Raw genomic sequence first — 17,617 nt, 5'->3', positions numbered from 1 at the left:
GTGCTTTGAGTATTTATCTCACCTTCTCTAACTGCCGGTTCATCTTAGCGTGACAAATTTCAGGTGATTTCTCAGGTTTCACATAACTCTAGGCTGTTTTGTGGTAATGAATGAGCTGTAAATCTCATCATAATTGTAGAGTTTAGAGTTAACCTTGCAAAAAAAACCTGAGCAGTCCAAATTAAAGCTGAACTCCAGGATCACCCTTTTTGCGCCAAAAAATTGCCTTCCCAGTGAACAAATGAATTACAAAATAATCAATAACCCCTTGTCTAGCCCGGTATATTTATAAATGTTCTTGTAGTCAAGGGGTTTAAGCAAGCTCATGGTTGTTGCTTGGTATTGTCTTTTTCAGACTACTTTTGGCTGTCGTGTAAAGGTGATCCGGGTGGCTATGGAGCTGCCCAATCACTTTTACAGGACAGTGCATGCCCTGGCACCCCCTCCCCCTCCGGTGCCACCCATGGTGTTTCCTGGTTGCCCTTGCCTCTCCAGCCCGGGACCTACAGTAGGCAAACGGCTTCAGAATGCTGAGCAGGAGAAGCATTTGATCTCCACCAGAGCCAAAGACGACAAGGATTTTTTACTTCTAGTTTAAGAGCTGTCATTCACCACTGTAGCAGTTGATTAAGCATGATCTGTGCTTGAATAGCAGCAATGGAGGACAGGAGAGACATCTCCTGTAGCCATCTCTGTATCTATTGATAGCTTTGCCATGTGGTTTTCATGGAATGGTCTAATTCTACATTTCTTCTCTATATGCTCAGTTTGAATCACCTGGGTTTATTTATTTACTTTAAGGCTACAGTCAGATATAAAAGATACCAATTAATGCATCTATTCATTTATTAATACAGTAAAACCTCGGATTGAGAGTAACGTGGTTTACGAGCTACTCGCAATACGAGCTGTTTTAAAAAAAAAATCCTGACGAGCAAGATTCAAGTCTCTGGGGTGTGCAGTATCGCATTTGGCCAGAGGTGGGGGGGGCACCGGAAACGCTCGGAGACACTCGGTTCCCGAGCGGACTCTGAGCGTCTCCGAGTGTTTCTGAGTGTCTCCCCTACCTCTGGCCACATGCGGTACTGCATACACTAGCAGTGACACTGGAACTAATTATCTGAGTTTCCATTGATTCTAATGGGGAAACTTGCTTTGAAATACGAGTGCTTTGGATTACAAGTATGCTTCTGGAACTAATTATGCTCATAATCCAAGGTACTACTGTGCATCATTAAATGTGTTTTACAATGCAAGCCGCATCTGAATATGACTTGGTATCAACCTCTTGCAGTCCCTGTACAGCCGAGCTCAGATTGGAAGAGGGAGGAGCAGGACAAAGAGCCAATCAGTTGTACTGCGGTGCTCATGTGCTTACAAGTAACATGCTCGTAGGAGAAGTGGGCAGAGTGATAGGGAAATGATCTCATTAGTCTGTTGCTTCCTCTTTCATTGTCCATTCAAAGGCTGGGAGGGGAACATGACCTTAAAGTAGACCCCTGTCAGGATGCACTGGGTACTGTATCCTTGAGCTTCTCCCACCCTCCACATAAAAGCTTGTCAATAATTTTTTTTATGTTTGTGCAATTTTTTCGTTTTTCTGCCCACCCCACCCTGGCCTTGGCGAGAAAGGCGTCACATATCCCAGGATGCTCTACTTTCATTCATAGAGGCCAGAGGAGGGCCAGCCTGCCATGCATCATCAGGGAACTGGGCTGCCTGAGCCAGAAAGATGGCGGCGCAGGACACAGGCTGTGACAGCAGGGTAGTGGGTCACAGCAGGACAATGCTGGATCTGCTGGGCAGGTGAGTATCTGAATTGGGGACAACGCTGTAGTACAGGTAAGAGAGGGGAAAAACGGAGGAGGGGGCTGAAGTTCCTCTTTAACTATTAAAGAAATACTAAACCCCAAACTAAAAATGTAATATATTTTAGCTTAGCAATCATTAGATGTGGTGGCTGCATTAGTTTTATTTTTTTAGGCTTCTTTCCTCAATTTTCACCTGATTTGGCCAGTAACACACCTCCTGTATTAGAGTGTCTCCACTCTAGATGAAGGAGCACATGGGCACCTCTGGACAGCAGCATTATCAGTCTGGGGGAATGGGAGTGTTAGATGCACTAGCAAATTTATATACACTAATAGAAATGGGCCGAACATCGTCTGTTCGGTTCGCACCAGAACTCCCGAACTTCAAACCCCATTGAAGTCTATGGGACCTGAACTTGAAAAATAAAAAATCCTAATTTTGAAGGCTTATATGCAAATTATTGGCCATAACAAGAGAATGGGGGCCCGGGCACTACCTGGCTGTGGGGCATGTACCATTGCAAAAAAAAACTTTAAAAAAGATCGTTTTTAAAGGAGCAGTGATTTTAATGGTGCTTAAAGTGAACCAAAAAAAGGGAAAAAATCCTTTAAATATAGTGCCGGGGGGGCCCTTGGTCTTCCTTAAAAGTGGCGCATCTGTACCATGTATAGAACCTGCTGCAGCAAAACTGACATTTATAAAGAAAAAAAAATGACATTTAAATAAATACAATACCATTTTTGGCAATTTAAAAATGTGAAAAAAACAGCGTGGGGTCCCTCCTCCCAATCCATACCAGGCTCTTCGGGTCTGGTATGAATTTTAAGGGAAACCGCACACCAAAACTGAAAAAAAAACGGCGTCGGGTTCCCCCTAAAATCCATACCAGACCCTTATCTGAGCATGCAGCCTGGCAAATCAGGAAAGGGGTGCGAGCGGCTCAATATTAAAGCTGAAGGGCATGGTATGGCTTAGGGGGCCCCCATTATGGTTTTTGTTTTCAGATTTTTCTATTGCCAGCAAATGTTTTTTTTTTCATTCAGCTGTCAGCGGGGAAGCCCATTGACAGCTGATGATTCATCCGTTATTAACCACTTTAGCCCCGGACCATTTGGCTGGCCAAAGACCAGAACGATTCGGCACTGCGTCACTTTAACTGACAATTGCGCGGTCGTGCGACGTTGCTCCCAAACAAAATTGATGTCTTTTTTTTCCCACAAATAGAGCTTTCTTTTGGTGGTATTTGATCACCTCTGTGGTTTTTATTTTTTGGGCTATAAACAAAAAAAGACTGACAATTTTGAAAAAAACGCATTTTTTTTAACTTTTTGCTATAGTATATATCCCCAAAAAATATATAAAAAAAACATTTTTTTCCTCAGTTTAGGCCGATATATATTCTTCTACATATTATTGGTAAAAAAATTGCAATAAGCGTTTATTGATTGGTTTGTGCAAAAGTTATAGCGTCTACAAAATAGGGGATAGTTTTATGGCATTTTTATAATTTTTTTTTTTTTTTACTAGTAATATGGCGGCGATCTGCGATTTTTATCGTGACTGCGACATTATGGCGGACACATCGGACAATTTTGACACATTTTTGGGACCATTGTCATTTTTACAGCGATCGGTGCTATAAAATTGCACTGATTACTGTAAAAATTACACTGGCAGTGAAGGGGTTAAGCGCTAGCTGGCTAGGAAGGGGTTAAGTGTGTCCTTTGGAGTGATTCTAACTGTGGGGGGGGCGTGGCTATGAGTGACACTTCATTGATCACAGCTTCCAATCACAGGGAACTGTAATTAGTGACAGTGTCACTAGGCAGAACGGGGAGATGCTTGTTTACATTAGCATCTCCCCGTTCTTCCTCTCCGTGAGACGATCGCAATGGCACAGTGGCAAATTCAAAGGGACGTACAGGTACGCCCATTTGCGCAGCCGTGCCATTCTGATGACGTAAATGCACAGGCGGCAGTCGGCAAGCGGTTAAGGACACCACAGCCGGATTCCCGGCCCGCTCCTTAACAACCAGCTATTCACTATATCCCGATTGGGCAAAGCTTTGCCCAATCAGGGCTTAGAATGCACTGTGCAGTGTGACTATCCCACCTCGCAAATAAGCAGTTACAGCAACAGTTTTGTTCCTTTTTGGATAAAAGTTTTGGTTTACTGTAAATAAATAAAATCTGATCATTGTAAGCACCCCTTGGCAGTGGTAAATCGCTTGTCTCAACCCTCTAACTGCTATATCTGCAGGACAGCTTGTTCTATTGAAAAACAACAGACTTACTGGCCAGATCACCAGGTGAAAATAAAGGAAAGAAAGCCTAAAAAAGAAAACTAATGCAGCCGTCACATCTAAGAATTGGTAAGCTGCAATATAATAAATGTTTGCGTTTGGGTTTAATATTGCTTTAAGTGTTGCAGCAGAAAAAAAATGAAGTCTTCTGCTCTTCCAGACAGGGATGTGCTGCGTGGCAGAGCTTTATAAATCTCAGGACTGGATGCACAAAAATATACATTTGTCAATTGTTTCGAGAAAGCAGAAAATGGGAGTAGCAGGAATCGGAAGTAATACAGATACACACGTATCAGAAATGTAAACTGCTGAAATGTTACCTCCCTATAATAACAAAGTGTATGTCTGGGTGCTCCTATGACCTCCTGTAATTCACAGTACTTTTGGGGTGGAAGCATTGAGGATATTAGCAATAGTTCACTTTGCCAAATCATTTCTTTTTGGAGGACAGAGAAGAGTCAGTTTATCATAAAATAAACTGATTGGAGACATTTTATACTTCAACGAACACTGAAATTGTAGGCTAGCATAAAGTATATCATTCTTTATATTAACAGATACTTATTCCTCTGTAATTTCATTCAATTTTTGTAATAAATATATTTTATAATCATTTAGAAGTCGATCATTTTTCTTTTTTAGTGCGGAGAGTTTATCTGTGTTTGTGAGTGAATTATCAGGTCACTACACAGGCAGCAGAATAAAAAGGTTTCACAAATAAAACCGTAGTCCCTATAGACCTCGCTACGACTCTATAATTTATGATCACTAAACCAGAGCCAGCGAATAAAATATTCTGAGCAATGGTCTTTCAGCTGAGTAAAAAAATAAAAAGAATAAAAAAAAAGAAGAACATTTGGAATTTTAAACACTTACAGACCGGAAGATCTTCCCCCTTAATGACCAGGCCATTTCTTGCGATATGGCACTGCGTCGCTTTAACCGACAATTGCGGAGTCGTGCGATGCTGTACCCAAACAAAATTTTTCTCCCACAAATAGAGCTTTCCTTTGGCGGTATTTGATCACCTTTGCGGTTTTTATTTTTTGTGCTATGAAAATATTTTTTACTTTTTGCTATAATAAATATCCCCCGATTTAAAAAAAAAAAACACATTTCTTCATCAGTTTAGGCCGACATGTATTCTTCTACATATTTTTGGTAAAAAAAAATAGCAATAAGTGTATATTGATTGGTTTGCGCAAAACCAGCGGCTACAAAATAGGGGATAGACTTATGACATTTTTATTATTTTTATTTTTTTTTTTACTAGTAATGGCGGCGATCTGCGACTTTTAGCGGGACTGCAACATTGCGGCGGACAGATCGGATACTTTTGACATTTAAAAAAAAATAAAAATGCACTGATTACTGTGTAAATGTCACTGGCAGGGAAGGGGTTAACACTAGGGGGGCGATCAAGGGGTTAAATGTGTTCCCTGGGAGGTGTTTCTAACTGTGGGGGGATGGAACTGACTGGAGGAGGAGAGAGATCACTGTTACTAGTCACTAGGAACCGCAGATCTGTCTCTCCTCCCCTCTCAGAACGGGGATCTGTCTGTTTACATTGACAGATCCCCGTTCTGGCTCTTGATCCCACCAGCCACGAGCATCGAGTCCCCTGCCATGCAGCGTGCGCACCTGCTGTGGCTCTTAAAGGAGCCGACGTACACCTACGGCGATTTGCGGGAACGAGCCGACCTGCCGCAGTATAATGACGGCGGATGGTCGGCAAGTGGTTAAAGCCAAACTCTATGCAAACAGCTGAATACACAGATGAAATGCAAACATGGAGGCTGTTTTAACTGCCAAAGGATTTGTATTTCTGTCCAGCCAGTCCTGAAATTTACACAGCTCTGTCACACAGCTCAGCAAGTCAGGAGACCTAATTTTTTTATTAAGCAGTTCAGTAACACTTACAGGTCTCCTCTCCACCCCTCCTTATGATTGGACAGCGAAATGACAAGCAGCAGACTGTTAAAGTGGAACTATAAGACATATTATTATGCAGGCTGCAAGTCTTTGATGCAGGGGCCAGTTTCGCCATCCACAATGCCTTTAAATGGGATCTAAACTGCCTCTGAAAAACCGATCCACTGCTAATCACTTTTTTAGAGGGGAGGTAGAGCCTGCCACGTGTTTTAAAACCTTTAGTCCAAGAGGAAAAAAATTGATTCTAATACTTCTAATGCCGCGTACACACGGACGGACTTTACGGCAGACTTTGCCCGGCAGAGTTTTCAACGGACTTTACGACGGACTTTCTGAATGAACGGACTTGCCTACACACAATCCACCAAAGTCCGTCGAATTCGTACGTGATGACGTACGACCGGACTAAAACAAGGAAGTTCATAGCCAGTAGCCAATAGCTGCCCTAGCGTAGTTTTTTGTCCGTCGAACTAGCATACAGACGAGCGGACTTTTCGACCGGACTCGAGTTCGACGGATTGATTTAAAACATGTTTCATTTCTAGGTCCATCCAACTTTTGAGCAAACAAAGTCCGCTCGAGCCCACACACGCTCGAATTGTCCGACGAAATCCCGTCCGCCGGGCAAAGTCTGCCGTAAAGTCCGACCGTGTGTACGCGGCATTAGAAAGTGTTAGCTGCATTTATTATTAGCGGCGTTTTACCGTCGGTATTCGGCCGCTAGCGGGGCGGTTTTACCCCCCGCTAGCGGCCGAGAAAGGGTTAAATACCACCGCAAAGCGCCTCTGCAGAGGCGCTTTGCCGGCGGTATAGCCGCGCCGTCCCATTGATTTCAATGGGCAGGAGCGGTAAAGGAGCGGTATACACACCGCTCCGAAGATGCTGCTGGCAGGACTTTTTTTACCGTCCTGCCAGCGCACCACTCCAGTGTGAAAGCCCTCGGGGCTTTCACACTGGATACATAGCAGCGGCACTTTCAGGTCGGTTTGCAGGCGCTATTATTAGCGCAATAGCGCCTGCAAACCGCCCCAGTGTGCAAGGGCTCTTATGTAAAGTCCAAGTGAATCTACTAGTCAATGCTGCTGTCCAAAGGTAGCTATGTTGTTGCTCCATTGATAGAGTAGTGGGCTAAGTGTATCCAACCTAAGGCTAGGTTCACATCTGTGTGGGTGGTGCAGCTGCGGGACCCGCACAAATACCAGAAGCCACAACCACCCACACAGGAGAAATGCATGAAAATTTCCTAGCTCTGAGGAAGGGGGTGCGCCCCCGAAACGCGTTAGCTGTACCCCGTGTTCTGTGCATGTCCATGCATTGTTTTTATGGCCTTTTGTCATTTGCATTTTGTGAGTACCCACTTTTATATATAACATTTTTATTATTAAATTATCTTTGGTAATGCACTAGGGTGTGCGCCTTCCATTTCTGTTTTTCTAGGAGAAATGCAGGACCCTGGCACGCCGCCCCCCCCCACTGGAAATCACCCCCACGTACTGGGAACCTTGGTTCCCGTGCGGGCTGCAATTTCACAAATAGTGCAGAGACTTCTTTCCTGCGTGTCACGGGGCACAGCAGCCCATTCAAATAAATGGGCTCTTGTGCCCACACAAACTGCACCCTGCACGGCCACACAGGTGTGAACCTCGTCTAACACAGGAAGCGTGTTACTGATGGATCACCAGGTGAAAATAAAGGGGAAAAAAGCCTAAAAAAATTGCAGTCACCACATCTAGGGTTTGGTAAGCTGCAATATATTATATTTTTGTTTTGGGTTTCGATACAATTTAAACCTACCTCTCTGCTCTCTCCTCCTATCTGCATGCTCTTTGCACTGCAGCACAACTGATTGGCTCATCGTGCTGCCTCTACTTTCCATACCCTGATCTCTGTTGTACGGACTGATCCCAAGTCAATTCAAGTCCTTTAAAGGTGTAGGAGCTATTTTTTTAACTGATGATATGATATGGAATTAAGACCTTTTAGAATATTTGTTTGTTGTTCATAGATCCTTATGTTTGAGAATACATGTTTTGAATACAATTTTTGGTTTTCTGATAATGTTCTGTTCTTTATAGGGATTCTTCCGGAGAACAATCAGGTTGAAGTTAATTTATGAACGATGTGAACTCAATTGTCGCATTCATAAGAAAAGTCGCAACAAATGTCAGTATTGCAGGTTTCAGAAATGTCTGGCTGTTGGGATGTCTCATAATGGTGAGTAGAAGAATGTCCACAATTCATTACCATATCCACAAAAACGTCATCCCACCATAGTGCATTGGATTAACATATTATCAGCTTCTAGTGACGACCAACCAATGAGAGCCTATCTCCTAATGGTTGTTTTAGGTTACGGTGTAGAATTCCCATCTGTTCTATGCTATACTGTCCTTATATAGTATATAAAAAAGTGATTATTAATGCCCTTATATAAAGTCCTTATATACTGGCCCTAAGAGCTTGTTCACATGGGCAATTCAGCTGTTGGGGGAGCAACATCTCTCTGACCTGACCAATCAGGGAGTGACTCCATAGAGGCCAGTAAGTGGATCACTTGTGTGACGTGGCCCTAAGGCCAGTGTTTATAAGACAAAGAGCCAGGTAAACTGTATAATGGCATAGCAACCATCACCTCTCTTGATTCCTCAAAACTGTTAAAAGCTGACATCATTGGTATGGGTTACTGAGAATCATTACTTATTAATATTTGTATTGTCTTATAAATACCCTATTTACATTGCCACTGGGCACTCACATGACCTCCTGGTGCTCTCCTTCCCCAATCTAAGCTCTACAGCCAGAGGGGCTGAGATTCTCTGCGGACATCAGCTGGGAGGAAAGGAGGAGAGCAGCGGGAGGTCACGTGAGCACCCAGCAGTGCTGCAAATAAGGTATTTTGCCGAATAATTTTCTACGCATTAAGGTGAAAAACCATCTGTAGTGCAGCAGCCCCCCAGAGCCCCCCTTTTACTTACCTGAACCCAGCGACAAGAATGATCCCAGCAGCTCCAGCCACTGTCTCGGGTCTTCATTGAATAGATTGATAGCAGCAGGATCCATTGGCTCCTGCTGCTGTCAATCAAATCCAGTGACATGGGGGGCGGGGCCGAGTCCTGCTGTTTGTGTCAATGGACGTAGCAGCAGGACTCAGGAGGGGGCCACGCACGAGTGCTCCTATGGAATTCCGCTCTATGTGGGGGCACTCGAGAAGAGGAGGAGCCAGGAGCATCGCTGGGGGCACCCAGAAGAGGAGGATCGGGGCCACTCTGTGCAAAACCCTTGCACAGAGGAGGTAACTATAATATGTTCGTCATTTAAAAAAAAAAAAAAAAAACTTTTACAACCCCTTTAACTTATTCAACATTTGGAAGTATACCAATACAGGATATTTCTGCATAGATTTTCATTCAAATTTAGTGAAAATGGATTTTTAGCGTTCAGTTGAAAATGACTACCAGGGATAATATTCAAGTACAAACCACCAAATAACTCACTGCCATGTGTTGTCAGTGATGCATTGGCAAGAAGTCTGGTTTTGGGTGTGTTGGGGGGTATTGGTAGCCCATTAAATGTGCAGTATAACACTTGTTCACATGCATACAATAGCAAACTGTAGTGCACCAAAAAGATAAAAGGTGCAAAGGGGCCTTAAACCCCTTTACAACAGCACTACACATGCATGAGGTGGGAGGGCATGTGGGCCTTAACGCCCAACCGCCACATATATGGAGCACTGTCTTGTCCTTAGGTGTGCTCCATCTGCGCCTTTAAAACTGTGACTGAGATGTCAATAACAGCTCACAATCAACCACCGACGATCGGGAGCGGGTAGGATGGGCAGCCAATCACAGTATCAAATGACCCAGAACTCCTCCTACCGTCTTGGGTGTCACTGCTTATTTAGGACTTGTTCACACTATGCGTGGTGACCTGCATTCTTCCACACTGGAGAAACAATTGTTTTGTGTGTACCCCGTTCACATTGCAACATTGGTGTGATGTGCAGTGCAATGCGGAAATGTGGGAAAGCACGGCATTTCTGTATTTACATGCACTGCACTGGATGGCACCGCATGTTACCACACTGCATCACAACACACTGCTGCTTTATTTCACATAAAGTTGAAAAAAATAAAAATATAATGAGCAACGCGATGTACTGCCAGAGCCAGTTATGGGAAATTTGGGGGGAGGGGGGACCTGGCCTGGTCGGAGCTGAGTTTACCTGTCTATATTATGGTGTACACACGCCGTGTCCATGGTGCGATGATACTATGACCTGCCAAGCAGTGCCGGAACAATGTCATCCAGCGCCCAGGGCAAAGATGCCAAACTGCACCCCCAACCCCTCCACGAGGTGCAAGTTTAGGGATTCTACGCCCAGCAGTCACTCTCTTGTCAATATCACTGTCACTATTCCTGTCAGCCTTTTAACAGAAGAAAGGCACACCTATCCCTACAGTAAATCATTGCTCCCAGGGCAGCCGCCCCTCCTGCCCACCCCTTGTCCCAGCCTTGCTGCCAAGAGTGACCCATTGAAGTGAACAGCAACAACCACGCAATTGCAGCATGGTAGTGCCTCATTTAGTGGGTCAAAACAGGTAGTGAGGAGGTGACATATCGCCTCCTCACTACCTGACAAATGCCTCAGATAACAGGAATTTGTAAGCTCTTCATATCTTTTCAGCATTATGTAATGAAGCCTGAACTGCGAATCCAGTAAAGCTGCAGGTATTTTATTTTTACCTAAGCTGTTATGGCCAGGCGTCGTTGGGAATTTTCTTCTTCGTCACTTTCAGGACTTTTTACAAAGTACTGGTTCCTCGTGCAGCACAGATGGCGTGACAGAGATTGTTTAGTGTAAAAGCAGGCCCATTAAGAAAGCATGAACACCAGAAAGGCCTGCTCAGGAAGGGGGAGTCTTGCTTGAATTACCTCATTCCTTCACCTCATTACTCCACACTGACATGAAGCCAAACAGGCCCGGCAGGTTGAGTGGACAGTGATTTTAAAGCATCAGGCGAAAAATACAGCAAATACCTTCAGGGCCCAACCAGGTCATAGCAATACAAACCTTTTAGCATTTTACAGCTTTAAATATGAGAGAAAAAAAAAAACATTTTTCAGGCCTTTTAAGGCCTTTTCAGCCATTGAGCATGTGGTTAATGTTTGTTTAGATGCCTTTTTAATATGTATGTGCTTTGGTTTGTTCACATATTGTGCAAAGTTAGAGAGGCAGAATAAAAACACGTTTTTCTTGATGTAGGTGCAGGGGCTGACAAAAGTGAATTATATAGTTACCAGTACTTTCAATGCTTTAGGGCCCTTGCTAACTGTTGTGTTTTGCTGTGTTTTTACGTTACTAAAAACACAAGAGAAATGTTGCTCTGCGGGTGTGGTGCGTTTTGAAAAGTCCCACTTGCTGCATCTTTGGTGTGCTTTTCAAAACCGCACCAAAAATGCATTTGCGTTTTTGTTTTTTGACTCCTATGTCCATGTTTCACAGGTGCATGCTGGGAGTCAAGTAATCCGAAAACACACCATAAAGCATTAAAAAAAGCCACACATAAAAAACATAAATGCATTAAAAATTCCATTTTTTTTCAACGGAGCAGTAGGTCACACATGATTCATTTTTTTTTCATTTAACCAGCAGGATGAATGAAAAAAAAATGTAATTGATTCCCCCATCCACACATTCAATGTGGATGGGAAAATCCCTCCCGATGAGCAATTGCCCTTTGCTGTCGGGGAGCCTTCCCTTCCCCGCTGAGCAATTGCATTCTGCTGGCGGGGAGCCTTCCCCACCAGCAAAATACAGTGATCGGTGTTGCAGGCTCTCACCAGCGTCATTCAGGAAAAACTCGACAGGCTAGCCCATACATGGATCGAAATTCGACTGGTGCCTGCTAAACCTCCCAAATTTTGATCAATGTATAGCTGGCTTATCTAAGTTGGGCCCCTTTCACACTAGCGGGCCGATCAGGTCCACCTGTCCATTTTTTGAGGCAGACCCGATCGGACCTTTCAGTCTCCTCTATTGAGCAGTAACTGTCAACAGACATGTGTCCGTTTACACCCATCTACATCTGATCTGCTAAAAACAGACGGAGGGTGATCCATTAATCCTCCATCTGGTGGATCGGATTGGTTGGCAGTCAGGTGTAAATTGGGTCCGTTTACATCTGACTGTCCATAGAGGAGAGCTGGCTGTGTCTGTCTGCTCTGCATAAGTGGAGCAAACATGGACCAGCCATCTGCCTGATCAGCAGGGATCAGCTGACAGATCCCCCACTGAGCAAGTGGACTCCAACGGAGCCTGCCCCGTGTAGAAGGGGCCCCATGGATTTTTATGGGGGAGTACCAATTTTTATCATACCCGATCCCACTTCCGCAATCCTCGGCTGGGCGGGAAGGACGTCTCTTGCCCCGCTACCTCCCCTACCACAGTCTCCTGAGACATGTCATATGTCCCAGGAGGCTGCTGGACCATTCACAAAGCTCTGTGCTCAGGAAGCCACAGCCAGCTCCCATATCCAAGATGGCTGTGCCGGCAACCTGCAAGAACTAGCTGCAGGAACACAACGCTGGGCCCCAGGCACATGTAAATACCTGATTTTTGGAAATCAGCAACTACAGTATTAGAAAAAACTTTTAAAAAAAACACAAAACAGCTGAAGTACCTTTTTACCTGTCTAAAGTGGAACTTACAGTAATTGTCTGCATGAATAAATTCTGGACATTTCAGAATACTCAGTCAGCAATAGTTGGCTGCAGGCAGATCAAAGCACTTCCTCAGTCTTCCCTCACAGAGTGATCAGACTCCAGCATTGTAAGGGCCTATTCACATTGTTTGCAATGGGCTGTGCTAGGCTGCCTTGCCCCCAAGTGCAGTCCCAATGCAAAGACATGGCAAATTGCCTTGTTTCTTACCGTGTCAGTTCACACTACAGCACTGCTGTGGTGTGCGCAAAAAAATAGTACTGCATGTAATACATTTTTCAGCACAGCGGGTTGTGATGCAATTCACTGCATGGCAATGCCGCTTTGGCGAATAGAACACAATAAAATGTCACATTTCACTAAAGTTTTGGCAAGAAAAAAGAAGCAATGTAAACCGTTTCATGCACCAGGACACTAAAACCTCTTTCACACTGGGGCCCTCCGTGTGTTAGCGGTAAAGCATTGCTCATTTTAGCGGCGCTTTAGCGCTGTTTAATCAGCATTTTTCGCCTGCTAGCGGGTCGCTTTTAACCCCCGCTAGCGGACGAAGAAGGGGTTAAAAACTCCTGTGTTGCGGCGCTTCGGAATCGCTGCCCATTCATTTTAATGGGCAGGGTGTTTTTGGAGCGCTGTATACAGCACTCCCAAACTGCCCCAAAGATTCTGCTTGCAGGACTTTTTCTAACGTCCCGCAAGTGCACCGCCCCAGTGTGAAAGCACTCAGGCTTTCACATTCAGGCGGCATGGGAGGCAGTTTTCAGGCACTTTACAGGCACTATTTCTAGCGCTAAAACACCTGAAAACTGCCTCAGTGTGAAAGGGGGTCTAACTGTGCCTTTTACTTTTCCCCCTTGTTCAGAAAGAGCAGTGCACATTAGTTGTGCTCATATGCAATGCTCTATGAACACTACAAATCCCATAGTCCATAGTCTCTTGGCCCCAAGAGAAAGTGGCAAAATTCCTTCATACAGTGGGACCATGGAGAACGAACGTAGCCACCTTTTAACAGGAAGTTGGATCACAGCAACAAAAATAAAAAGAAATTTGATTCGCAGGAGGCTGAGAGCAATAGAATTGACTTTTTTGAGTTAGAGGATTAATCACCTTTGGGAACATGACACGTTTTACCTCTTTTTAGGTGGAACATGTCACATGCTCCCACTGCTGCAGCTGCTGCCTGATCCCTCCCCCCCCCCCACCGCGTGACAGCAGTATGGGGAGAAGTTCTCTGTAATAGCTGTCACTTTTTGAAATCAGTGCGGCCGTGTGGGGCCCTGCAAACACAGCCAAGTCATTCATTCACACAGCTCTGTGTGTCTGTGTATGAATGAACTACAAGCCCCAACATCCTGCTTGTACTTTTTAATGAGCTACCATAGCCCTGTGCATTCATTGATTCCTCCTGTCAGTGTATCTGCTTTCCCATATAGGATGTATAGGCACATAGATACACTGACAGATCTGCTGATTGCTGGTGCAATGCTTTACAGGCTACAAAAAAAAAAAAAAATGCACATTTTTTTTACCTGCAAAAAAAAAGTGCATTTACTATTAATTTTTATTTTTTTAAGTGAACTTAACCGCTTGCCGACCAGCCGCCATCATTTTACTGCGGCAGGTCGGTACAATCCCGCGAACCGTCGTAGCTATACATCGGCTCACGGGACCGGGATAGCAGACGCGCAGCGGGGGTGCCGATGCTCGTGGCCGATGGACGCGATGACCGTCAGCCACGAGCGATCGTGAGCACGAGGGACAGAAAACGGAAGTGTGTGTGTGTAAACACATAAATCCCTGTTCTGTTCTGAGAGGAGTGACAGATCGTGTGTTCCTATTAGCTAGGAACCACGATCCATCACTTCTGCTAGTCAGTCCCCTCCCCCTTCAGTTAGAATCTCCTCCCAGGGAACACAGTTAACCCCTTGATCACCCACTAGTGTTAACCCCTTGCCTGCCAGTGACATTTTTACAATAATCGATGCATTTTTATAGCACTGATCGCTGTATAAATGCCAATGGTCCCAAAAATGTGTCAAAATTGTCCAATGTGTCCGCCATAATGTCGCAGTCACGATAAAAATCACAAATCACCGCCATTACTAGTAAAAAAAAAAATAATAAAAATGCTATAAATCTATCCCCTATTTTGTAGATGCTATAACTTTTGCGCAAACCAATCAATATACGCTTATTGCGATTTTTTTTTTTTTTTTACAAAAAATATGTAGAAAAATACATATCAGCCTAAACTGAGAAAAAAAAAAGCTTTTTTTTTTAAAAAAATGGGGATATTTATTATAGCAAAAAGTACAAAATATTGTTTTTTTCAAAATTGTTGCTCTTTTTTTGTTTATAGCGCAAAAAAGAAAAAACGCAGAAATGATCAAATACCACCAAAAGAAAGCTCTATTTGTGGGAAAAAAAGGACATCCAATTTTGTTTGGATACAGCGTCGCAGGACCGCGCAATTGTCAGTTAAAGCGAAGCAGTGCCGAATCGCAAAAAAATGGCCTGGTCATTGAGCAGCCAAATCTTCCGGGGCTGATGTGATTCCCTCACTTTAGAGGGATTTCCTCTCACTTCCTGTTTTGGCTATGGGACAGGAAGTGAAGGGAAATCTCTCCAGTGGGACACAGATGGCAAAAAACTGACAGGGGTTATCCCCCCCCCCCTTACTCGATCCAAAATGAAAAATAAAAGTTTTACTTTTAGTTACACTTCAAGCTTTGATGTCTTGTAATCGATGACCTTTCATGGCAATTCTACCCAATTTATTGGTGTTTTCTAAAAGAAAACCAGGCAAACTGTTGTGTTATTTTTTTCAGTTGTCTGGACAGTGATTGTCATTCCTGCACAGTAAACACTCAGGGCTTTAACCACAAAAGGAAAGCTTGCTGAGCATGAAGCAATCTGCAGCCCTTCATTAGTCAATCTGGAGTTGTTTGACTGTGTGTTAAAAACCCAGAAAGAAAAGACTTACATCACAATAGTCACGTGTTACTGTAACCAGCATTTTACATAAGGTGACTGAATAACAGTACTGAAGTCAAGAGCTAATATTTACCACTACAGCCCCGGAAGGATTTACCCCCTTCCTGACAAGAGCACTTTTTGCGATTCGGCACTGCGTCGCTTTAACTGTGACGTTGCACCTAAACAAAATTGACGTCCTTTTTTCCCCACAAATAGAGCTTTCTTTTGGTGGTATTTGATCACCTTTGCGGTTTTTATTTTTTGCGCTATAAACAAAAAAAGAGCGACAATTTTGAAAAATAAGCAATATTTTGTACTTTTTGCTATAATAAATATCCCCTAAAAAAATATTTTAAAAAACACATTTTTTTACTCAGTTTAGGCCGATATGTATTCTTCTACATATTTTTGGTAAAAAAAATCGCAATAAGTGTATATTGATTGGTTTGCGCAAAAGTTATAGCATCTACAAAATAGGGGATAGATTGATAGATTTATAGCATTTTTATTATTATTTTTTTTTTATTAGTAATGGCGGCGATCTGTGATTTTTTTCGTGACTGCGACATTATGGCGGACACATCGGACACTTTTGACACCATTTTGGGACCATTGTCATTTATACAGCGATCAGTGCTATAAAAATGCACTGATTACTGTATAAATGACACTGGCAGGGAAGGGGTTAAACACTAGGGGGCGATCAAGGGGTTAAGTGTGTCCTAGGGAGGTGTTCTAACTGTGGGGGGATGGGCTTCCACTAACACGACAGCGATCACGGCTCCCTGTCATGTCACTAGGCAGAACGGGGAAATTCCTTGTTTACAAAAGCATCTCCCCGTTCTTCCGGTCTGTGACACGATCGCGTGCCCCCGGCGGACACGGGTCCCGCGGGCACGGTCACGGAGCACACGGTGGGCACGCATGTGCGCACACAATGCCGCGATTTAAAGAGGGCGTACCTGTACGCCCATTTACCCAGCCATGCCATTGTGTTAACGTACATGATCATGCGCTGGTCGGCTAGAGGTTAAAGGATATGTAAACCCAACATCTCATATTCCTGATATGTACCTGCCATGCCATGTGCTGTGCCATGTACTTGTATGAAATAGTATCCTGTTCTCTTTATATTGTTTCCTTTGTGTGAAATCCCTGGTGTTCCTGTCAGCTCCCCCTGTTTTCCTAATAATAACAATCGCGTTAGACATGAGAGTACAGTGTGGTCGGTTTTCTGGCTGTGCTGGGAACTCAGCCTGCTCTCCTCCATAATCAGACTTGTGCTGACATGCCCACCCCCCCCACACACAGAGCCATCCACTGGGAAGACAAGTGTGCTGCTGTTTCTCCTCCCCCTGAGCTCCTTAGGCAGCTGAGAACAGAGTATAAGTGATCACTTAAATAAAAGGAAAATTGCTATTTATAATAATTTTTCTATGTATACACTAATGTTTTGCTTTTCATTTCATTACTTCTCTTCCTCTCACTCTCCAAATGGAAACCAAATATGGAAGTATGGGGGATGCTATTGTAAACCTCTCTTTAGGAATATAGTAGTTCTCTAGCTGTAATCTTAATCTATTGACTTGGAACAAGTATTTAGATAAAATATTCAAAGAAGCAGGAGAAGTTGGGAGGGAATTATCACGGTGCTTGCAAATAATAATGCAAACCATATATATATAAAAGTTAAAGTTTAATAGAAACAAAATTAAAAACCAAACAAAGCTGTTTGTTGAGTAATATTTAACATTTCATTGTGATGGTGGTCATGTGGCGAAAGTTCATGTTGAACAGGGATCTCATGTTCGTATATTAACCCGACATGTTTCACCTAATGGCTTCATCAGTACAAATCAACCAATGACTACGTG

General features: G+C 43.7%; 1 protein-coding gene across 3 annotated transcripts in view; it reads left to right on the top strand.

Annotated features, from left to right (window-relative positions):
* The window catches only part of PPARG (peroxisome proliferator activated receptor gamma), a 102,861-nt gene that overhangs the window by 58,633 nt on the left and 26,611 nt on the right, over positions 1 to 17,617 (top strand). For all 3 annotated transcript variants that reach the window (XM_073592358.1, XM_073592357.1, XM_073592356.1), the window contains one exon: positions 8,123 to 8,261. In XM_073592358.1, the coding sequence (XP_073448459.1) occupies positions 8,123 to 8,261 (139 nt within the window). The remainder of the gene's footprint in view (positions 1 to 8,122; positions 8,262 to 17,617) is intronic.

Source organism: Aquarana catesbeiana, linkage group LG07 (assembly GCF_042186555.1).
Source record: "Aquarana catesbeiana isolate 2022-GZ linkage group LG07, ASM4218655v1, whole genome shotgun sequence".
NCBI lineage: Eukaryota > Metazoa > Chordata > Amphibia > Anura > Ranidae > Aquarana > Aquarana catesbeiana.
The sequence above is the reverse complement of the archived record's forward strand: the minus strand, read 5'-3'. Positions and strand labels throughout refer to the sequence as shown.